Raw genomic sequence first — 25,028 nt, forward strand, 5'->3', positions numbered from 1 at the left:
ACATGACAGCCCTGATAGCCCTGAGCTAGTGATGCGCGGGTCGTCTCATAACCCGGGTAATGTAGTTCAAGTCTAACGTGTTCGTGTGAGAAATGGATATACTCTCGCTGTGCTGTGCAAGGAAGTGTCTTTGTTTTTTCGGGACTCTGGCAACTTTGTCATGTAGGAGGTAAGTAAAATGGCATCCATCATTTGTCCTTCTCATCATGGCCCGAACTAACGGGCTGTTACGCTGCAGATGTGTGTGTGTGTTCATTATGATATCTACAGTATTCAGAAGTCGGCCATTTCTAGTGGAGTCAAATTTCCTCCAGTGCTCTGACATGTTTGTCCACTTATCATTCCCACAATGCAGTGCCCATACTGGGCTGTTTAATTATGGGTTAGCATCACTGTCACCAATGGCTCTTAGACGAGCTCTACATGTTCTGGCTATACTGTACACCTCTCTCTCTCTCTCTCTCTCTCTCTCTCTCTCTCTCTCTCTCTCTCTCTCTCTCTCTCTCTCTCTCTCTCTCTCTCTCCTGTCCTCTCTGTTGTTCTGTGATTAAATAAGGTGTAAACTCTTTCTCACTCAACAATAGAGTCTCACTGAGGCATCAATGGCCTGAGATCAGATGACGTGCAGGTGTGTGTGTGTGTGTGTGTGTGTGTGTGTGTGTGTGTGTGTGTGTGTGTGTGTGTGTGTGTGTGCGTGTGTGTGTGTGTGATGTTTAGTTTTGCCCAGGGGATGTTGATATATAAACAGACCTCAGAGAATAACGTGTGGATCTGTTTGTTATTAAAAACAAGTGGCTCTAAAATGAATTTCTGAAAGTACAAAAATAGACATATGTTAATATTGTTATATTTTGCCTTCATAAATAATCTATCATCCACCCAAACCCCCTACAGCGTCCACGAGCACAGCCTGGTCACCACACTGACAGTGTGCTGGATTTATGTCATATGTATAACTCACAGTGATCAAACATTAATAACAGTGGCTGTAATTCAAACCTCAGGCAGAGTTCGACTGGCAGGTGACAGGATAACGACAACAGGTCCAGATTCACACTCATATATCAGCGGATCCAGATCAGCCATTGTGGAAGATCAAACTGGTTTCATCTGGATTTATGTCTGCTCTCCATCCGCTCAAACTCGGACTCATTCTCTCTCGTTTCTTCATTGTTTGTGTGTCACATGAAGTGCTTCTGCATTATTCATGTGTGTGCATTTATTTGTGCTTAATGATCAACAGATAATATGAGTTTCTCTTACATCTACGGATCATTAAAAACATGCAGTAATTCTCACACACATAAATGTCCATCAGCATTTCCAGTAGATACTCCATATATGCTGTTCTGTTTATCAGACGTAATATACAAATAAATACAATTTTATTTTAGTAAAAATATAACAGTCATTTTCTATTTTGCTTTTTAATGAACTTAACTAGTACAAAACCCAATTCCAAAAAAGTTGGGACACTGCACAAATTCTAAATAAAAAAAGGAATGCAATAACTTATATTTTATTCACAATAGAATATAGATACCATATCAAATGTTGAAAGTGAGACATTTTGAAAAATCATGCCTCAAATGATATCGGCTCATTTTGGGTTTCATGAGAGCTACACATTCAAAAAAGTTGGGACAGCAATAAGAGGCCGGAGAAGTTAAATGTACAAATAAGGAACAGCTGGAGTCGTCTCTTTCAGGGAAGAGCACACACTGCATCAATTACAGCATCATGGCTGTGTAGAAGAAGGATCCGGCACTGAAATGGCCAGCCTGCAGTCCAGATCTTTCTCCATTAGAAAACATTTGGCGCATCATAAAGAGGAAGATGCGATAAAGAAGACCTAAGACAGTTGAGCAGCTAGAAGCCTGTGTTAGACAAGAATGGGACAACATTCCTATTCCTAAACTTGAGCAGCTCGTCTCCTCAGTCCCAGACGTTTGCAGACTGATATAAACAGAAGAGGGGATGACACACAGGGGGGAACATGGCCACGGCACAACTTTTTTTGAGAAATTTAAAATCAACTTATTTTCCCCTTAAAATGATACATTTTCTCAGTTTAAACATTTGATATGTCATCTATGTTGTATTCTGAATAAAATATTAAAATGTGAAACTTCCACATCATTGCATTCTGTTTTTATTCACAATTTGTACAGAGTCCCAACTTTTCTGGAATCAGGTTTGTAAAAGTTAAAGAAACTGATGGATCATTTGATCCAGTACTAGTATTGATCTGCAAATTTTTGATTTTAATACCAAAACACTATAAAAACATCAAACTTGAACATACTAAAATATAAATGTAAGTTACTATAATTCTTAATTCAAGTGTGCAAACAAGTGAAATAATATATCATGTAGCATTTAAAAATTAGGACAAACTAAATTCATGTATATACGCTATATAGCCAAAAGTGTTGTGACGCCTGCCTCTACAAACACATGAACTTTAATGCCATCCCATTTTTAATCTGTACGGTTTAATATGGAGTCGGCCCACCCTTTGCAGCTCTAACACCTTCAACTCTAAAGTTCCTCCACACCAAACTCCTCATCCATGTCTTTATGGAGCGCCGCTTTGTGCACTGGAGCGCAGTCATGCTGGGACAGGAAGGGGCCGTCCACAAACTGATCCCACAAAGTCAGGAGCATGAAATTGACCAAAATGTCTTGGTGAAGCATTAAGAGTTCCTTTCACTGGAACTAAGGGGCCAACCCCTGAAAAACAACCCCACCCCATAATCCCCCCTCCACCAAACTTTACACTTGGCACACTGCAGTCAGGCGAGTCCTGTTCTCCTGGTGATGGCCAAACCCAGACTCGTCCATGGGATTGTCAGACTGAAGCGTGATTGGTCGCTCAGAGAACACGTCTCACTGCTCTAGAGTCCAGTGGCGGCTGCTTTACTCCACTGCATCCCACGCTCTGCATTGCTCTTGGGGATGTAAGGCTTGGATGAGCTGCTCGGCCATGGAAACCCATTCCATGAAGCTCTCTCCGCTGTTCTTGAGCTCATCTGAAGGCCACAGAAGTCTGGAGGTCTGGAGCTGTTGACTCTGCAGAAAGTTGGAGACTTCTGCGCACTGTGACCCTCAGCATGCGCTGACCCCTCTCTGGGATTTAACACTTTGTGGCTGAGTTGCTGTTGTTCCCAATGGCTTCCACTTTGTTATAATCCCACTAACAGTTGAGCGTGGAATATTTAGTAGTGAGGAAATGTCAGGAATGGCCTTATTGCACAGGTGTCAGCCTATCACGGCCCCACGCTTGAGTTCACTGAGCTCCTGAGAGCGACCCATTCTTTCACTAATGTGTGTAGAAGCGTCTGCAGGCCTAGAGCTGGAGTTATACACCTGTGGCCATGAAGGGATCCAACATTCAGTGATTTGGAGGGACGGCCCAATACTTCTGGCAATTTAGTGTAGAAAAAAACTATAAAGTCCAGCAGTGCCAAATGCTGATTATGTACATAGAAACATATTAAATATTAAAATATTAAAGTCCATTGAGAGTGTAGGGAGACTTTATTATGTCCTTCAGGTGCAGGAATCCCTCTGGCATGATTTTGAAGCCGCTTTAAGGCTTGATAAGGATAGGGACTGATGTGGGAGAGCGGGAAGAGGATGGGAAGGGATGATAATAAAGCACCAGACATGGCTGTGCACTGCATGGACATTATACCATCATCCATGGTGTGTGAAGCGAACCTTAAGAATAGGTTATAAAGAACCGTGTGCACAGAAGTAACCGGGAAAATGACTTCTCCAGTTCGGTGGATTATCCAACGTGGATCAAGTGGCCGAAGTCTTGGGTGCAAAGCCTGAGGGATATCACGTCAAATCCTGGTTACTGGAGAGGATGTCAGATGCATCCAGACAGCAGTGCAATGTCATCTGGCTCAGGTTAATCGGCAATGCCAATCGGACACACACTTTTACAACATAAGAGGAAACACAAGAGTTAAAAGAGTAATTAATTAAAGACCGGATATCGGGAATCTGTCGGAACTCTTTCAACGAAGCCAAGATAACATGACGGAAAAAGCGAAACCAAAATGAATGCAAGATGGCAGATGAGGAATGGGAAACATTCTTATAAGAATTGTCAAGAGAGCCGAAAATGCAAGAGAAAAGCTTATTTTTGCAGCTTTTGGACATACAAACTGGACTGAGAGAACTCTACGGGCGAGGATTATGCTTTTCTCAGTCAATCTTTCACAGGAGCAGCTGGTGTTTCAGAGGATATTCCTCCTAAAACACCTTCAGAAGTGCTGTACAGCTCAGGGCGTAACACTGGGACTAAAGCATGTTTCAGTGTGTTCAGTACATGCAGAGCGAATAAACGTCTGCCAGAGACACTAAAGTCTGTGCTTCTGAGACAGCATTCACTAACACTGTTCAGTTCGTAGCAAATGGGGTCGTTCACTGCAAAAAAATGCTCTTCTTACTTAGTATTTTTGTCTTGTTTCTAATCCAAACATCTAAGAATTCTTAAAACAAGCAGAAGTAATTGTCTTGTTTTGGGGAAAATAACTCCAAATGAAGAGAGTTTTTGCTTAAAATAAGATAAATAATCTGCCAATGGGGTGAGAAAAATAATCTTGTTTTCTGTTTGAATTAAGATTATTTTTCTCACGCCATTGGCAGATTATTTATCTTATTTTAAGCAAAAACTCTCTTCATTTTGAGTTATTTTCCCCAAAACAAGACAATTACTTCTGCTTGTCTAGTAAATGTTTCTTAATGTATTTTTTTTTAGATATTTAGACTAGAAACAAGACAAAAAGATTAAGTAAGAAGAGCTTTTTTTTGCGGTGTTCTTTGGCACATGAAAAGAATGACTCTAAAAGCCTGCTGGCTGTGATATTTCTGCCGGTTTCTGTGGATGTTTTTGCCGAGATGGAATAACGTCACCGAGGCGAACCGAAGAGTGTGTGTGTTTGATTGATTTTGAGACCCGATCTGAAACGCTCCTAAATGCTTCAGAGTAAATCAATAAGGCTGAATGATAGGGCAGAGAGCGGAGGAATGACTGTATTCTTCCATCGCAGCACCATGATTCTTTATTGACTTCATTGCACACAGATAATGTGGAAAAGCCAAAAAACACACAGGTTGAGAGCTCGACTCATTCCTATGTTTAGGTGTGTGGTTAGAATCAGGCAATCAAGTGGCGGCTTCAACGAAGAGAGAGTCGAAATCCATCACAACACCGGCTCTTGAAGAACGATAATATAACTCTGCTGAAACAGGGCGGACTGCAACCATAATGGAGCGTGGGGCTGGATTTGAGTGTCTTTGTAACCCAGCACACTTCTGCGTGGTCGGATTGTGGTTGAATAATCTCTCAGATTGTGCGGTTTTCGGTTTATCACTTCTTTTGAAGATCACTCATGAGAGAGCGCGTGAACGAGAGAAAAAATCCCCGTACTGGAGTCTCTGGGTAAAAAACAGCCCAATGGTAAATGGACTGCATTTATATAGTGCTTTTATCCAAAGCGCTTTACATTTTTTGCCTCACATTCACCCATTCACACACCGACGGCGGTGTCAGCCATGTAAGGCTCATCCAGCTCGTCGGGAGCAGCTGGGGTTAGGTGTCTTGCTCATGGACACCTCGACACTTGGTCAGGTGGAACCGGGGATTGAACCACCAACCTTTCAGTTTGTAGACAACCTACATGAACCACTGAGCCACTGCCGCCCCGTCGCAATGTTGGGTCAAATATGGACTAACCCATCGATTGGGTTGTCTTAAACAAATATTTAACCCAACTGCAGGGTTAAATCAACCCAATCGCGGGGTTAAAACAACCCAATTGCTGGGTTAGTCCATATTTGACCCAACATCGGGTTAAAACAACCCATCATTTTTTACAGTAGTCTTTTTGTGTGCGTTTAGGATACAGTATACGGTGCGTGCAGAATTATTAGGCACGTTGATTTTCTGATCATATTTTTTTCCAGGCACATTTGACCATTTCCAAACCACATCAGTCGTGTTTATCAGTAAGTGCTGGGAGTTTATCTTAGTCCATCTCTGCAAAACTGACTACAGGGAGACCGAGGATGGACTAGAAAAGAAATCCCAAAACTTACTGCCAGATTCTGGAAGCTGAAGTCTTCAAACATTGGTCCAAGAGGGATGTGGTGCACTGCAAAAAAATGCTCTTCTTACTCAGTATTTTTGTCTTGTTTCTAGTCAAAATATCTACAAATTCTCACATTAAGAAGTATTTACTAGACAAGCAAAAGAAATTGTCTTGTTTTGGGAAAAATAACTCAAAATGAAGAGAGTTTTTGCTTAAAATAAGATAAATAATCTGCCCATGGGGTGAGAAAAATAATCTTGTTTTCTGTTTGAATTAAGATTATTTTTCTCACCCCATGGGCAGATTATTTAGTGTAACTTATTTAGTTATGCTGTAATTTAAGCCAATGATTCCCCGGTTGCTACGCAAAAACAGTTTATATTTCACCAATCATCATCGTCGAATTTTATGGTTTTGGGGCACTAAAAATATATCGCCCATAGTTCTGAGATTAGAGCAGCGCATTCAGCCTAGCGGCGCGGGCGACGTCGAGTAGAACTAATGGAGTCGTGGGAGTTGAACTAGCCCCAAAATTAAGATAAAATTGCTATGAAAGAAGAACATTAGCAGAAAAACTCCTTCTAAAAGAACTCGGACCAGACGAGCCAGAATGGAACAGGAGCGAGAAAAGAAGTAAACCTACAGGAGAAGCTTTCCCGAGGCGGGTTCGATCGGAAGCTTGATGTAACTGGCTGTGGTTACGCCAAGGCAATCTCTTGCTTCCCTCAAAAGTCCTTCATTTAACAGCCCTTAACTGGTCTTTAGAGGACACTTTTGTCCTTAAGGTCCTTTGAGGGTTAAAACGAGCTCGTGGACACAGACCTGAAACATATAATTTATCATCATGCGTTTGCACTTTTTCTGACACGGAGCATAATAAACATGTAACTTGTTCATTATCATTAGCGGTGAAACTTTTGATTTCTATGCCAGTTAAATTAATATAGTCTTTTTTATTAGACTATTGATATTGACTGGTTTGAGTTCTTTTAGTGGTATAGGCAACACTGTAAAAAAAATATTTTTGGTTTAACTTTAAAAAGTAAGTAACCTGGCTGCCTTAACATTTTGAGTTTATTGAAATTAAACACTTGAGTTGATGCAATGAAGGATATTGGTTTAATAAATAGACATTTCTAAACATTTCTGACTCTGGAAAAAATGAAGAGACCACTTTTAACATTGATTTTGCATTTTTCACCAGCCGCCACTAGTATGTCTGTTTAATATTGTCCGTGCTTTAATTATTAAAGTTTGTGCACAATATATGTTTGGTTCTGTCTCTTTGCTGCAAAAAAATTATCGCTTAAATGATCATCTCTTGTTATGCTGTCTTTATGGACTCTAGAGGAGTGAGACGTTCTCTGAGCGACCAATCACGCTTCAGTCTGACAATCACATGGACGAGTCTGGGTTTGGGGATGGCCTAGTTTGCTCACTCAGAGCAGGATTTAAACAGCATTATCCAGCATGTTAACAAGCACGCTAAAGACCGCAGTGTCTAGCCTCAGTAGTGCTTGAGATCATGGGAGTGAGGTTTACTCTTACAGCTCTCATTAGCTGGTCTTCACTCATCCATGTCTTTATGGAGCGACGCTTTGTGCACTGGAGCGCAGTCATGCTGGGACAGGAAGGGGCCGTCCACAAACTGATCCCACAAAGCTGAGAGCATGAAATTATCCAAAATGTCTTGGTGAAGCATTAAGAGTTCCTTTCACTGGAACTAAGGGGCTAACCCCACCCCATAATCCCCCCTCCACCAATTGGTTCGTGTCGGGCACAATCACTTCTGACGGATCCGCCTCTAAGAGCTTCCTAATGCCGCTGAAACTAAATGATCTGAAATCAAACTGGAGCATGTTGAGCATGTATAACCCATGCTGATGTGCCTGTAAGGGGTTGCCTCATATACCCATGGCTGGATAGTGGATGTATGTTTGTGTGTGCTGCATGGCTTCCTTCTTTAAAGCAGGGGCCGTCACACACAGCCGACTCAGATATGCTGTCTATTTTTCTCCAGTTATGATATTGTGCTCAAAACCCATATTTTCCTCTCTGTCCTGAGCCTCATAGGGAGGTAAACGGGATTTAAATGGGAAGCATAAGAAATTACATTATGGCGATTCGCTTGCCAACTCAACGAAAGGACATTAATAAAGTTTATGGCCATTCAAACAAATCACTGTAATTATAGTAATAGCCACACACAAGGTTTCTTCCGCGGCTGGCTTGAGCATATCAAGCCTTTAATATAAGATAACGTGACGTCGTTTAGAAACATAGAGGCATGTACAGATTTGAACACTAGAAAAACAGAACAATGGGGAACTAGCAGTCAAAATGAGTGAAAGAAAATAAAAAACGGATGATTTGGTCCCATTCTGGAAATCTTTTCAGCCGTTAATGCACTCATCATGTCTCTTCTCTAAATGGCTTTTCATCAAACTGGCGTCTTAATTGCTACTTTTGGATTGCTAGACTCACAAAAGAAAGACGTTGTGTATTGTAAAGCGCTTGAAAGCCCTTGTTCGGGGCGGCTGTGAATGAGATGTTAAAGGGCTATATACGGTATAACTGTAATATAAGCTAAACACATGCAGGCATAGGGACCGGTGTTCCTCTATAAACAGCTTTCATTTGGACTGAGAGATATAAGTCCGTCATTTTTTAACTGTGTGGTGAATTAATGTGTCTGTTCTGGCAGATTGTAGCTCCATCATACTGAGATTTAGTTTTTGGATATTTTACAAATGATTAACTCCAAATCTTTTGGTTTGAATCATGAGAGTGGCATTAGTTTGACTTTAGGCCACAGGTGTGTGCTTTCTGTCTACTCTGAACACCTGCAATCACGTCCTAACGATCCCTTAGTTCTGCATTATTGACACATCTGAGAAATGTCCAACCAGTACACTGTTGATTAGTTGCTGTGTGTGTGTGTGTGTGTGTGTGTGTGTGTGTGTGTGTGTGTGTGTGTGTGTGTGTGTGTGTGTGTGTGTGTGTGTGTGTGTGTGTGTGTGTGTGTGTGTGTGTGTGTGTGTGTGTGTGTGTTTGTGTTTGTCAGGATGCACTTGAAGACAAAATGACGATGTGAAGTGTCAGGATTAATCAGCACTAATAAAATATAGGTTTAAAAGAAGGTCGTACACTTTTAGGTTAATTTATTTTGCATGTACACACACACACACACACACACACACACACACACACACACACACACACACACACACACACACACACACACACACACACACACATACACACACACACACAGCCCCTAAACCTATCCATCACACACACACACACCCTCGTCGTCAGTGAGGAACCTGGGTGTGCTCTTTGATACCAATCTTTCATTTGAAAGCCACGTTTCTAGCATCTGTAAAACCGCATTCTATCATCTTAAAAATATATCTAAATTATGGCACATGCACTCAATGCAAAATGCTGAACAGTTAGTCGATGCGTTCATGAGCTCAAGGCTAGATTATCGTAATGCTCTACTGGGTGGTTGCCCTGCTCGCTTAATAAACAAACTCCAGCTGGTCCATGATAGATAGATAGATAGATAGATAGATAGATAGATAGATAGATAGATAGATAGATAGATAGATAGATAGATAGATAGATAGATAGATAGATAGATAGATAGATAGATAGATAGATAGATAGATAGATAGATAGATAGATAGATAGATAGATAGATAGATAGATAGATAGATTTGAGACTTGACACTTGAGACTTGACTTGAGACTTGACCTGACTTGACACTTGAGACTTGAGACTTGACTTGAGACTTGACCTGACTTGACACTTGAGACTTGAGACTTGACTTGAGACTTGACTTGAGACTAGACTAGACTATACTTGATTTGACTTGAGACTAGACTAGACTAGACTATACTTGACTTGACTTGACTTGAGACTTGACTTGACACTTGAGACTTGACTTGAGACTTGACTTGAGACTTGACACTTGACACTTGAGACTTGAGACTTGACCTGACTTGACACTTGAGACTTGACTTGAGACTTGACACTTGAGACTTGACTTGAGACTTGACTTGAGACTTGACACTTGACACTTGAGACTTGAGACTTGACCTGACTTGACACGAGACTTGACTTGAGACTTGACACTTGAGACTTGACTCGAGACTTGAGACTTGAGACTTGACTTGAGACTAGACTAGACTATACTTGACTTGACTTGACTTGACTTGACTTGACTTGACACTTGAGACTTGACACTTGACTTGACACTTGACTAGACTTGACTTGACTTGACTTGACTTGACTTGACACTTGACTAGACTTGACTTGACTTGACACTTGACTAGACTTGACTTGACTTGACTTGACTTGACTTGACACTTGACTTGACTTGACTTGACACTTGACTAGACTTGACTTGACTTGACACTTGACTTGACTTGACTTGACTTGACTTGACTTGACTTGACACTTGACTAGACTTGACTTGACTTGACACTTGACTTGACTTGACTTGACTTGACTTGACTTGACTTGACTTGACTTGACTTGACTTGAGACTAGACTTGACTTGACTTGACTTGACTTGACTTGAGACTAGACTAGACTAGACTAGACTTGACTTGACTAGACTTGACTTGACTTGACTTGAGACTAGACTAGACTAGACTAGACTAGACTTAACTTGACTTGAGACTAGACTAGACTAGACTAGACTAGACTAGACTAGACTTAACTTGACTTGAGACTAGACTTGACTTGACTTGACTTGACTTGACTTGACTTGACTTGACTTGACTTGACTTGACTTGACTTGACTTGACTTGACTTGACTTGACTTGAGACTAGACTAGACTAGACTAGACTAGACTAGACTAGACTAGACTAGACTTAACTTGACTTGAGACTAGACTAGACTAGACTAGACTAGACTAGACTAGACTAGAATAGACTAGACTAGACTAGACTAGACTAGACTAGACTAGACTTGACTTGAGACTTGACTTGAGACTTGACTTGACTTGAGACTTGACTTGACTTGAGACTTGACTTGAGACTAGACTAGGGGTTGCACCGACTAATCGACTAGTCGACCTTAATGCTCTGTCATGACGCTTTAAGCTTGACGTCGACTAGTCGCTGGCCTATAGAGGGCGCAACAGGATAAACAATTCCTGACACGCCGGCTCTGTTTTGAACAGTTAAAAATGACAAATAAATGCATACTCCCGAGAGCTCTCCACAAGACATGTTAGATTATCATCTGGATGCTCAAAACTGATCGGGAGAATGCACGCTTACTGTACACGTAAGTTAATCATTGCGTTTAACTGCGTGCTGCATATTGCAACACACACACACACACACACACATAGCCGATCGCACATCACGCGGAGATCGCCCGTCTCACACAAAACCCTTCAGTAGAGCAGAAATGTATTGTCAACACTGTTCTGTGATTTATCAAAAAATAGCGTAGAAACTGAAACGGTCTAGCATATATTTCTTGATAACTAAACTCACAGCTTCACTATTAGTAGAGAGACGCTGCAGGTGGAGTTAATTCACACACAATCACTCACTAATGCCTTCATATACATGTAGTCTTTACATCTTATTCAGAACGAGCATAAATCTGTGAGAAATATAACGACCATAAGACAAAAGAACTGATACTGAAGCTGTCATGTAGGATCAATAACCTTATGAGCAGCGCTGTGTCATATGCCATATCTGTCCTGTGCACAAGAAGACCTGAGTTCGAGTCTTTCTGGACAAGGACCGTACATACATTTTCAATGGAGGGACAGAAAGCTTTCGGACTAAATATAAAATATCTTAAACTGTGTGTGAAGATGAGCGGAGGTCTGACGGGTGTGGAGCGACATTAGGGGGAGGAGTTAATGACAGACATTTACATTTTTTGGATGAACTAACCATTTAATTAAAAGATGATCAGCAATATGTAACTTTACTTTTAATGAATAATTATAAGAGGGGTGCAACGTGCTTTGTGTTGATTATATAAAGCTCGTTTTACACTTATGGTGTGCAAATCCCACAGCCTAATTATTATTTTTATTGCATAATAATGTTGGAACTATCATCTACACTTCAAAAAATGCTCTTCTCACTCAGTCATTTTGTCTTGTTTCCAGCCTAAATATCTAACAATTCTTAAGTCAAGATGCATTTACTAAAAATAATCTTATTTCTGATTAAAATCTTGTTTCCGTCCGAAACAGAAATAAGATTATTTTTCTCACCCCATTGGCAGATCTTTTTTTTTCTCCCCAGAAACAAGCAAAAAAGCGTTTTACTGAACTAGTAAATGCATCTTGATTTAAGAATATTTAGATATTTAGACTGGAAACAAGACAACATTACTGAGTAAGAAGAGCATTTTTTTGGAGTGTATAAGCCATCCCATCACCTCCCCCCCCCCCCCCCTCTCTCTCTCTCTCTCTCTCTCTCTCTCTCTCTCTCTCTCTCTCTCTCTCTCTCTGAGTAACGCACTTGTGTCTTTAGTATTAAGAGACCTTACGCGTGGAGTAACTGGTGCAGTGATGAAGGTCAGTGGAACTGCTAAACTAACATTATTTGGTTGACATTCTGAATTGTTGTTTGTTTTCACGGCACTTACTTGCATGCACATATATAAAGAGAGTGAAAAGAGCGCGCTCTGTGTTTTCCCGAAGACCCCGACCCTTCCCAAGGGATCCAGCTGGATGCTCCTGCTGACGCTGAGCGCGTGCCTGACGCCGAGCGCGCGAGCGGACTGCGGCGCGGACTGCGCGTTCTGCGCGCAACTCAAAGACATAAACTCGATAGTAAGTCTGCACACACACACACACACACAGAGAGAGAGAGAGAGAGAGAGAGAGAGAGAGAGAGAGAGAGAGACTGCGGTATTTAAAAGTGTGGAAATACAAAACCAAAGTGCCGCAAACTTCTCTGTTTAATGTTGCATGTGACAAATCAACGATGGCATTAATTCTTATGATTTTTTTAAACTTTCTATTATTAGCTATTCAAATTGACTGATGTATGATTAATATCATCGTAAATTGTATCGGCGGTCAGTTTTTTTTTCACGAGAAGCGTGACATACAAAAAAAAAAAGCCGAGATCGTGACGAACTTCTCAGATGTAAATGTGGCCCTGTCTGTCATAAGGGTACAGTTTGTTACCTTCTCAGCTTCCGCGCACCGAACCGTAGTTGGGTGCGAGCTGGTTTCAATATAATAACTTGGCTCGCGGCAGGTAACTTGCATCTAGTGGTCCGGGCTAACTGAGCCGAAGCACAAAACAGCGAGACGTAGGTTTCAGCAATGAACTCGGGCTTTATTCCTCACAGTGGAAACGGTACACATTCACGGGCATAACTGCACTCTGCTTGCTAGCATTCACTGGAGCATTGACTGCGTCACCACATAATTTTCTCCGTACAACTCAGAACCGATTCTCCCCCTATACTTTGTTTACACTCTTCATACACATCCTGGGCTACTACGTCACACATACGCATTTTTTTCCACACAACCACAAGAGGGGGCAGAGATAGCAACACTACCCCCACTCTGGAGAATGATTAAACCCTTAACATATCTCCAGCATTATTACACAGTACACAGGAAAATATTAATTGGATAGTCATTATACAACATCCCCAACCATAACCCATACGTCCCACAGTCCTTGAAGGGCCCTCCTGGAGTGGAAAGTTAAGGTGAAGAGGCAATGTCCATGAGACGTCCATTAAGGCATATTGCATATTCCTTTGTTCGTACATGAAGTAAAGGTCCTAAACATGACACTTATACATTCCCTAAGAAAAAAATGTGACTATTACTTTAACCAAACCAACTCAAAGTTAGCGTAAAGTTAACCCAGGATGCAGGATTTTAAGTGCAAAAGCTAGAAGGGGGGGGGGGAAATGTTCAGGTAAACAAATTAGATTTTTTTTTCATAATGTGCTTCACAAAAATCCTTAATAAAGTGCTTAGCATTAAACATACCCAGGATGCCATAACAAAACTAAGGGGCCCATTAGTATCCAAATTTCCGACTGTTGATAGTAAACAATCACATTAAGCCCATACCAACTTCACATTTTAACCTCAACATAGTCAAATTACTTTTGTAATGATACAATACTGGAACTCTTTTGTTTTTGACAATACTGGAACTCTTTTTGTTTTTGACAATACTGGAACTCTTTTGTTTTTGACAATACTGGAACTCTTTTTGTTTTTGACACTGAGGAGGGCAGCGATCCGCCTACACCCAACCTCAGGCAGATATGCTCAGTGATCAATCCATTCACCAAACCTATCAGGAGCCCTGCGGACCCTCCCGGGTCGACGTCGAGGAGTGGAGTTCGAAAGGGGACAAGCACATTGTCCCCTGGCCTCATCCAGTGGAATGGGAAGGTGGCTAGGGAACTGGCTGCTGCTTGGTGAGGCTGGCGATGATGGTGGTAAAGAGAAAAGGCCTGGAAGAGACCCCACCACAGGGTCCTCTGTCCCTGGTGATGTGCCCCACAGGTCAAGGGGGCCGATATCAATTTCTGACGAGCTGGGGTCCGACATTGGGGGTGGCGCCTCCACTGGTGCCCACGTTTCAACCTCTTGAAACACCCAGTCATTGTCTAGTGTTGTCCTGGAATGGTAGGCTTTGAGTTTGTCGTGGTGAACGACTTTCATCTTCGTTCGCGGGCCCCTTTTAATCCGGTAGACCAAATCGTCCAGTATACCCACCACGAAGTATGGACCCTCGTAGGAAGGCAGGAACTTCCGCACTTTGTTCTTCACTCTCCTTGTGCCCTTGACCAGGAACCATACTGCATCACCGACTTTGTGTTGGACTCTGCAAACATTTTTGTCGTACTGTCGTTTGGCACGCTCTACAGATTTCCCCAGCGCCTCCCGGGCCAACTGGTGAGATAGCTCAAGCCGTTCTCTGAGCTGTACAACATAGGATGGGGGAGTAGCAGTGTTATCTGGGTCCGGCGGCAACCCAGCAACAAGATCCACTGGCTCTGTAATTTCCCGTCCGAACAGCATCATATTAGGCGTCAGGCCCGTGGAACTGTGTTTGGTTGCGCGGTAAGCCATGACCGCGTATGGGGTCATAATGTCCCAGTCCCAATGGCATCGCTCTGCAGTAGTGGCTATGATTTTCTGCAGAGTGGCGTTGAAGCGCTCTACTTGACCGTCGGACTGTGGACGAAACGGCGTAGTCCGCGTCTTGTCGATCCCCAGCAGCGCACACATTTCTTGGAACACAGCTGACTCGAAATTGGTACCTTGGTCACTGTGTAAGCACTGTGGAGCTCCGTACCTACACACCCACTCGGAAACTATCTTTTCAGCCACGGTCGTTGCTTGTTCATTGGGAACAGGATAGGCTTCCACCCATTTGCTGAAGTAGTCCTGTACCACTATTATATAGCGGTTGCGCCTCTCGGTTTCATTTAATGGTCCCATTATATCAACTGCTATCCGTTCGAAGGGGGCACCAACTCGCACTGTGCCCATGGCGGCTTGAGGTGTTTTCTTGGGGCGGGCTTTTGCAGCACAGCTAGTGCAGGTGCGGCACCACAGAGTGACATCATCTCTCATATTGTACCAATAGTACCGGGCCTTAAGACGTGCAAGGGTCCTTTCTCCTCCAAAGTGGCCGCCGACTGGACCATCATGCAATTGTTCTGTCACTGAAGTGCGGTATTTCAGAGGCAGCAGGATCTGTGGATAGAACACCCTTCCATCCGTGCAGTAAAATTTCCTTAGCAAAACTCCGTCTTTTTGATAGAGCCTTTTCCACTGTGACCAGTAGGCTTTGGTGGCAGGGCTGTAATGTGCAATGTCAACCCAGGGTGGCCTACCCCTCCTCTCATCCATCCACTTCCTCACTGGTGCTATGTCTGGGTCAGTTTCTTGGGCACTGATTAACTGCTCTTGGGTCCAACCACTAAACAAATTGGTTTGTGCTGGCCCACTCACCCTGTAGACACCTGGACGGAACGAAGAGCCCGCTTGATTGTCACTGAAAGTGTCCACTACCCCCACTGGAAGATACTTAAACTCAACTGCGGGGCTGCCTCCACAGCTACCTTCGGACACCACTACCCCCACTGGAGGTTGCTCTGCAGGAGTTTCCCCAGCATCCTCTGCCATGTTGCACTGAACCCCCTTGTGCTGAAGCTGGTTATCGAGGCTAGGCTCTGGCACGGTGCATGGGCACGACGTCCCACAGGGTCTTCTGGAGAGCGCGTCCGCATTTTGGTGGTGCCTCCCTGGACGATGGACCACCTGGAAGTCGTACTCTGCCAATTTTTCCAGCCAGCGAGCGAGCTGGCCCTCGGGCTCCCTCATCCGAGTCAACCAGCGCAGGCTGCTGTGGTCAGTTCGTATGATGAACGGTCTCCCCAGCAGGTATTGCCGGAAATGAGAGGTGAACTCGACAGCTGCCAGCAGTTCTCGTCTGGTGGTGCAATAGTTTTGCTCAGTGGCCGACAATCTCCTACTCCCATAAGCGAGTACTCTTTCCTCACCTTCTTGCACTTGGGAGAGGACTGCTCCGACTCCCCAGTCACTGGCGTCTGTGTCGAGAAACAACTTGCCACTGTCGAGGGGATAGCCCAGCACAGGTGCCGACGTCAGCCGGCTTTTCAGTTGCTCAAACGCCTCCTGGCACTTGTCCGTCCAGTTAAAGCGTGCATACTTTTTGGTGAGTTCATGGAGGGGTTTGGCAACGGAGGCGAAATCTTTGACGAAACGTCGGTAATATGAAGCCAGGCCAACAAACTGACGCACTTCAGATAGATTTTGGGGTGCGGGCCACCCAGCCACCTTTTGAATCTTTCGGGGGTCGGTGGCAATACCTTTGGCGGAGACGATGTGCCCCAAGTAAGCCACTTGTTCTCGGAACAGGACACACTTACAAGGTTTAAGCTTCAGGTTGGCTGCGCGTAGTCTGTCGAACACTTGACCAAGCCGCTCCAACATTTCAGTTCCGTCCCGCCCCAGGACAATGATGTCGTCGAGGTAGACCAAACAGGTCTCCCACTGCAGCCCGGCCAGGACACGGTCCATGAGCCTCTGGAACGTGGCCGGCGCATTGCACAGTCCGAAAGGCATCACGTTCCATTCGAAAAGGCCCTTTCGGGTACAGAAAGCAGCAGCTTTTCGAGCTCTCGGTGTCATCTCCACCTGCCAGTACCCTGATGTTAAATCCAGCGTGCTGAAGTACCTTGCAGTGGACAGTGTGTCCAAGGTGTCCTGGATGCGGGGCAGTGGATAAGCATCCTTTATGGTTCTTTCATTTAAAGGCCTGTAGTCGACACATAGCCGCAACGACTGGTCCTTCTTTCTTACCATAATGATTGGTGCGGCCCAGCCACTATTGCTGGGCTGGGCCACTCCAGTATCCAGGCTCTGCTGCACCTGCTGGTCTGCTGCCGTTTGTTTGTCTCTGGCCATCCTGCGTGGTTGCTGTTTCACAGGCGGACCAGGGGTGGTGAGGATGTCGTGCTGTACGAGGCCAGTACGGCCAAGGTCAGTGGGCCCCGTGGAGAAGACATCACTGTATGATCGTAGCAAGTGGGCCAACCTCTCCTGGTCACCCCTGGCCAGGCTAGCACAGCTTTCGTTATACAGGACCTGCAGGTGGCTGGGTAAAGAAACACAGACCGAGTTAATAGGCTCAAGTGCTGATGGAGTCAGGGGTGGCTGGGTCTCCCCCTTCCCCAACACGGTGGCTGGCTGTAGAATCCCCGCCACAGCACCTCTCTTCAAAGTGACAGGTAAGGCACAAGGGTTGAAAACTCTAATGGGAACGTTGGTGGACCCCTGCGCCTGCACGATGACGTGAGCCACTAGCACATGGTGCTTTTCGATGAAACCTTTGGTTGGGCTCAGCATCAAGTCTCCCTCAGCAGCGTGGCGAAGTTGGGCTGTGCCGGGCACTACATACTCACGCCCCGACTCCAACACTGTCGTCCGGGCCACTCTGACAATGTGTGCCCGGGGCTGATGGCTTGGGTTAAAACGAGGTACCTTTTCTCCGAAGAGGGTTATCTCCCGGCGACCATAGTCCAGCTGGGCACTGGTCTGGTGTAGGAAGGGGTGCCCCAGAATAACCTCGGTGTTCTCGGCTGTGTCAGCCATAATAAAGTTCACATTGGTCGCTCTGCTCCCAACTTGTACTGGTAGGTTGACTTCCCCCAGCACTGCCAGACCAGTGGGGCCGATGCCCTGTAGGACCTGTGCGACAGATGGCTCTACTGTGGTTCTGGATTCTGTGGGAATGGAGTTAAAGAGATGGAGGGGCAACACATTCCTCCTAGCACCAGAGTCAAGCAGAGCACACATTTCCAGTCCATTTATCGATATTTTAACACACATGTCATCTTCCTGACTCGCAGTGCAGGTGACCACTATACCTGGGTCAGGTGCTGTGTTCTGATTGACGGCCCGGAACTGCTGTCGGGGTCGACGGAGGGAAGGGCAGTTTCTCTGGATGTGCCCTAGACCGGAGCAGTTGTGGCATTGAACATCCGCCACAGGCATTTTGACATTTTTGTCTCTCTTCTGGCGCCACTGCTGATTAAACTTTGGAGCCCTTTCTGGCGAATTGATAGACCAAACACCTACCCCCACCGGCTCCACACCAGCTGCCCTGCTGTTATTTTCACGTACCGTGGCGGCCCTGGCCCTCTGATTTACAAGTCCGCGTTGGCCAGGCTGCATGAATTGTGTGACTGTTCTAGCGGCCCTCTTGGTGGCTTCGTAGCTGTGGGCGATATCATATGCTCTGGATAGGGTGCGCGGCTGCTCTTCCAGTAGTTTTTGCACCACATCGGCGTCGGCCAGGGCGTTGGTGAAAACCTCCACACTGATGGCGTCCTGTTCCAACTCCGTACGGTCAGCATACACTATGGACACTTTCTCGTAGATGTCATCCCTTAATTCGTGCAATTTTTCGTTTTGCCCCCTAACCCTTTGTCTCAGTTCAATGCCAATGGCCGCCGCATGGTCGGAGCGCGGCCCGTAGGCGGTCTCTATTTCAGCCACAATCCGCCGGTAGCTCCAGCGGTCAGATCTGGGGTTTTTATGGATGATAGCTCCAGCCGCGCCAGTCAAGCTGAATCTCAGTTGAACCGCTATTGTCGTTTCTGACCAATGGTTTGCCCTTGCACAGCTTTCAAACCGATGAATAAAATCTTTCCAGGAACCGGTTCCATCAAAATGGCCTGGCATTAATATTGGAATTCTCTCTTTATATCCATAATGCCCATCATCACTAGTGTCCATTATGTCAACAGCTGGCGCTGTGCGTGATGGCCATTGTGCCGATTGGGCCCTTTCTTTAGCTGACTGACCGTATTGGTATCGGGCATGGTGTGGGGCATGGTTATCATCATAGTTTATTACTCCACAACGTTCCACAGACCTGGGCATGCAGGATTGGAAAGGTGTCGAAGTGAACTGGGAGTGTGATACGTGGGCCGGGGAAAAAGGGTTTTGTGTACAGTTCATGTAAGTGAACGGGTTAGCTAGTTGGTTAGCAGCATGTGGGGCAAACGTTGGAGCGGGGCTATTTCCCAAACCGTCCGGTAAAACTGCAACTGAGCTGGCTGCCATATGTTTTGAACAGTTACAAGTTTGCTGATGGAAGTACATGGACTCACCGTCTGCTTTATTTTGTAGTTCCCCGGGCATTAGGAATGGGTTAGTCAACCGTGACGGCGGTGGCGTGAGGGGCGAAGCTAGGTCGAATGACGGCAGCCGGCCGTAAACAGTCGCTCCGTCCGCGGCTAATGTTCGCTCCATGCCAGCCGCGAAAGGGTTGGTGCTGTCGGCATATCGGCCGTACCCGTGTTTAACTGGGTCCATATTAGTGTCTCTGATATCCACGAGAAATGGGTTAGTGCTTACGTTTGAAATTTCCATCGCGACGGGATTAACTGTAACCCCGCGCGCCGTCATTCCGTGTCCGACGAAGCGTTTTTTGTTTTGTTAGATCCCGGACGAAGCCCCCAGTGTTACCTTCTCAGCTTCCGCGCACCGAACCGTAGTTGGGTGCGAGCTGGTTTCAATATAATAACTTGGCTCGCGGCAGGTAACTTGCATCTAGTGGTCCGGGCTAACTGAGCCGAAGCACAAAACAGCGAGACGTAGGTTTCAGCAATGAACTCGGGCTTTATTCCTCACAGTGGAAACGGTACACATTCACGGGCATAACTGCACTCTGCTTGCTAGCATTCACTGGAGCATTGACTGCGTCACCACATAATTTTCTCCGTACAACTCAGAACCGATTCTCCCCCTATACTTTGTTTACACTCTTCATACACATCCTGGGCTACTACGTCACACATACGCATTTTTTTCCACACAACCACAAGAGGGGGCAGAGATAGCAACAAGTTTTTGTCCATCTCAAATCTGAATACATAATATTTCCATTGATCTGTGTTAGGACATTATTGAGTAAATCTCATTTAAAGTTGTTAGCAATGCATGTTACTACTACTATACATTCATGACATATTTACGGTAGAACATTAAATATCTTCATGAAGCATGTTCTTAATATAATAATGATTTTTGGCATTAAAGAGAAATGTGATATTTTTGAGCCTTATCATGTTGGCTATCGCCACAGATACCCGTGAGATCAGGGCTGGTGTTGAGCTCCAGAGTCACGTGTTGTGTTCAGCGATTCATCACCTCTAATGCATCACAATAATTGATCATGTAATCGATTTATAGCAGAATCTTACTCATTTTAAAAGATGCTATCATTTGTATTCACAGCAACAGTAGAAATGAAACTCTCTGCTACTAGATTATCCTGGATAAACACTTGCACTTTAATGATGGATAGATGCACACAGCAAACACATCTGTCCATACTCACGGCCAAAGGAGTATACTCTGTGCGCGAGACTGGAAAATGAAGTATACTCGCATATTTAGATGCACTTTTCTATCAAAAATACTAGAAAAGGCTGTGTCTTCACAATTATGTTCCTATTTAGAAAGAAATGGTATATGTGAGGATTTCCAGTCAGGATTTAGACCATATCATAGCACTGAGACTGCTCTCATTAGAGTTACAAATGATTTACTCTTATCATCTGATCGTGGTTGAGTCTCTCTATTAGTGTTACTCGATCTTAGCGCTGCATTCGATACTATCGATCACAATATTCTTCTGAATAGTCTTGAAAATTATCTGACCGTTAGCAGTAAATGAAGAGATGTCACACCGATCACAAGTTCAGTCTGGAGTACCGCAAGGCTCAGTGTTAGGACCGCTGCCCTGTATCTGCTCCACTGGGAGATATCATTAGGAAGCATGGCGTTAGTTTTCATTGTTATGCTGACGATACTCAGCTCTATATTTCCTCACGCCCTGACGAAACCTACCAATTCACAAGATTAACGGAACGCAGAGCTGATATAAAACACTGGATGACCAGTCATTTCCTGCAAATTAATTCAGATAAAACTGAATTAATTAATTAAGCTCCACAAGTAGTAACCGAGAATACTGTCTAACACTTGATGACTGCTCTGTCAAGCCCTCGTCGTCAGTGAGGAACCTGGGTGTGCTCTTTGATACCAATCTTTCATTTGAAAGCCACGTTTCTAGCATCTGTAAAACCGCATTCTATCATCTTAAAAATATATCTAAATTACGGCACATGCTTTCAATGCAAAATGCTGAACAGTTAGTCGATGCGTTCATGAGCTCAAGGCTAGATTATTGTAATGCTCTACTGGGTGGTTGCCCTGCTCGCTTAATAAACAAACTCCAGCTGGTCCATGATAGATAGATAGATAGATAGATAGATAGATAGATAGATAGATAGATAGATAGATAGATAGATAGATAGATAGATAGATAGATAGATAGATAGATAGATAGATAGATAGATAGATAGATAGATAGATAGATAGATAGATAGATGGATGGACAGACAGATAGATTATTGTAATGCTCTACTGGGTGGTTGCCCTGCCCGCTTAATAAACAAACTCCAGCTGGTCCAAAACGCAGCAGCTCGAGTTCTTACTAGAACCAGGAAGTATCAATCAGTCATCTTTATTTCTATCGCTCTTCTCCAGCGCCGATTGTGTCAGAGCAGCTTCAGTGTTAAACAGGACAATACTGCAGCAGAATTAGATTTGGCTGTACAGTCGTTCTGGAGTAAACAGTGATGTTATCAGCTTATTTTAATTTATCAGAGAGAGACAATGTGGGCAGATCAGTATTATAGTTTATAGAATTAAATAAGACCTAATTCATACATTTTATTTGTATAATAAGTTGAATAACTTTAATCATATTTTTAGTGTCCCCAACTGAGCAAGCCAAGCCAAAGGCGACAGTGGCAAGGAACCAAAACTCCATCAGGGCATGATGGAGAAAAATAAACCTTGGGAGAAACCAGACTCAGTCGGGGTGCCAGTTCTCCTCTGGCCTACTAACACACCGTGTAAGATTATTACTCTGGCAACCTTACAGGTCGGAAATCATATTAGATCGGAATATTCAAAATTTTCAGGGTATCACGGAAGAGACAGATTTATTTAGGATGGGGCGTCGATTACACAAGAGTATGAATACATGAAAGATCGGAATTATTGCGGTGGAGACGGGTTTTGAGCATGTCGTGCCAGTGAGGCAAATTCGGAGGAGACACCATTTGACACGGCTCAGCAGACACTCCAGGATGAGCTGGTCATGTCCAGGCAGGTCCACCATCCGATCCGGACACGGCCCAGATCCGGGATAAACCTCGGGATAAACAGAGAGACTAACATTAGCGTAGATTTTTTATGTCCACTCTTTTTATGATGTAACGAGTACATCAGGTGTTATGGGAAGTGTTCCCGGTTCCGGCTGACCTAGTTAATGCAGCCTAACAATCAGTCAATTGATCTGAATAATTAGAGTTAAAAATGTTCTGTGTGTATGGCATAGTAAAGAGATGTGTTTTTAGTCTAGATTTAAACTGACAGCTCATCCTGGAGTGTCTGCTGAGCCGATAGGATAGCGCTACCTCAACCAGAGCAACGAAGGTGAAGCGGAGCTGACAGATTAAACATTCGCCGTATCCGGTCGGCTAAACTCGAACACATCTTCCCTTCTTCAGAATGACTTCAGTGCCGTTCTTTGTTCTTTTCTCAGAGAAAAGCTTAACTCAAGTCTTCCAGAGTCGCGGTCAAAGCTGATTCGACAGACCGCCGTTCGCCAGTTTCTGTGTTTACTAGAAGCACGCAAACGCAACTCGGCCGTCATTAGGTTAAGCCCCGCCCACCGACTCTATACACGATGTGATTGGCCCGACCAGAGTTTGGCTTTTACAGCCCATACGTGTATTGAGAGCTGTAAGACGACACTCGCGGCAGATTAGATTTGCTTCCGCTAGGGTGTGTCTAGATTTCTAGGCTAGCATTTAGGTGTCCGGCCTCACACAGGGCTTTGGTTTGGTCATCTCTGTTTCCTGGCTTCAGTGTTTTGTGTAATTTTTGCAATTGGATCCCACTCTCTCTGTTTCTGAGTGAAGCAAACGCTTCAGCGATTGATGTTTGTGTGTCGGTTCGGTATTGTATTGTTCAAATGTCAGTTTGTATTAGTGTTTCCATGGCTGCCCACGAGCTTAGCACAACCTCTACACCTACACACCCCGCTATCATCCAAAACACACACGCTCATTTGCATAAACCGCCCAGTTTGAGCGATGAAGGATGAGAGCGATTGAGCGAGTGTTTCATAATCTTACACAGCTGTTAATTACTCTGACTGTTCTCATCTAAACCTTCACGTCTTCCACAGGAGTGTGTGCTGGAGTGTGAGGAGCGTGTGAACGCCGGCAGCTTTTGGAGTCTGTGCAAACCATTCATGGAGAAAGCTGAGGCTAACCAAGAAGCCAAACATTTGGACGCCCACCGTGTTGACAAAAAATACGGTGGCTTTATGAAGCGTTATGGAGGATTTATGAAGAAGATGGCCGAGCTATATGGGCCCGAGGATGTCCAGCAAAGCAACGCAATCCTGACCAATCACGATGTTGAAGTGCTGACCAATCAGGTCGAGGCTGACAGCGAGAGGGAGGCGGCGAATGCAAAAGAGGGAGGAGTTATGGGCGTGGCCAAACGCTATGGCGGCTTTATGAAGAGGGCGGGGCTTTATGAGCTGAGGAATGGGGCAAGGCTGCTATATAAGCGCTATGGAGGCTTTATGAGGCGCGTAGGTCAACCGCAGTGGTGGGATAAGAGCAAACGCTTCCTAAATCGCTCCCAAGATCAGGATGAACATTCATCAGGGATAGAAAAGAGGTATGGTGGATTCATGGGGTTTTAACTGCCCCAATCCACTTCCTCTCGATGTGCTCATAATGTGGTCCTTATTGTGCTAATGTGATTTAATGTGAAAAAGACTTCACTCTGAATTCACCTTTACATGTAAGAGCCGTGTAGCAGATTTAAATAACTCATAACCGTACCTGTGGCAACGTTTCGGGAAACCACAAAATACGTACATATCGCGACTCGGGCTTTAACGAAACACTCGTGTCACGATGCGATATGTATCTCGATACTGAACTCACGATACGATATGTATGCGATATTTTAAAGGGGGGGTGAAATGCTGTTTCATGCATACTGATCTTTTTACACTGTTAAAGACTTGGAATCCCATACTAAACATAGACAAAGTTTCAAAAGTTAAGGTGGACGTTTGATGGGAGTATTTCTTTGTCAAAAATACTACTTCCGGTTAGTCATAAGTTTCGGCAAGTTTTTTGCGATCATGCGTCCCCTTTGACGTTAATGGGGGCGGAATTTCCTTGTATGGGCCTTACGGACAATTCTACCGGAAGCGCGTGAGAGAGAGCGAGGGAGAGA

At 44.4% G+C, this 25,028-nt stretch overlaps 1 protein-coding gene across 2 annotated transcripts; it reads left to right on the forward strand.

The window, feature by feature from the left end:
* penkb (proenkephalin b) lies at positions 1–24,740 on the forward strand. Of its 2 annotated transcripts, XM_067447551.1 has the most exons (4): positions 1–169; positions 12,631–12,674; positions 12,801–12,932; positions 23,956–24,740. In XM_067447551.1, the coding sequence occupies exons 2-4, from the start codon at positions 12,669–12,671 to the stop codon at positions 24,481–24,483; spliced, it is 666 nt and encodes a 221-aa protein (XP_067303652.1). In that variant the 5' UTR covers positions 1–169; positions 12,631–12,668; the 3' UTR covers positions 24,484–24,740. The 2 variants fall into 2 exon arrangements, with proteins under 2 accessions (XP_067303652.1, XP_067303645.1); XM_067447544.1 differs by lacking the exon at positions 1–169 and having other exon boundaries at positions 12,614–12,674.
* Positions 24,741–25,028: the final 288 nt, after the last annotated feature.

The sequence above is a fragment of the Pseudorasbora parva genome, chromosome 1, assembly GCF_024679245.1.
Source record: "Pseudorasbora parva isolate DD20220531a chromosome 1, ASM2467924v1, whole genome shotgun sequence".
NCBI classification, from domain to species: domain Eukaryota; kingdom Metazoa; phylum Chordata; class Actinopteri; order Cypriniformes; family Gobionidae; genus Pseudorasbora; species Pseudorasbora parva.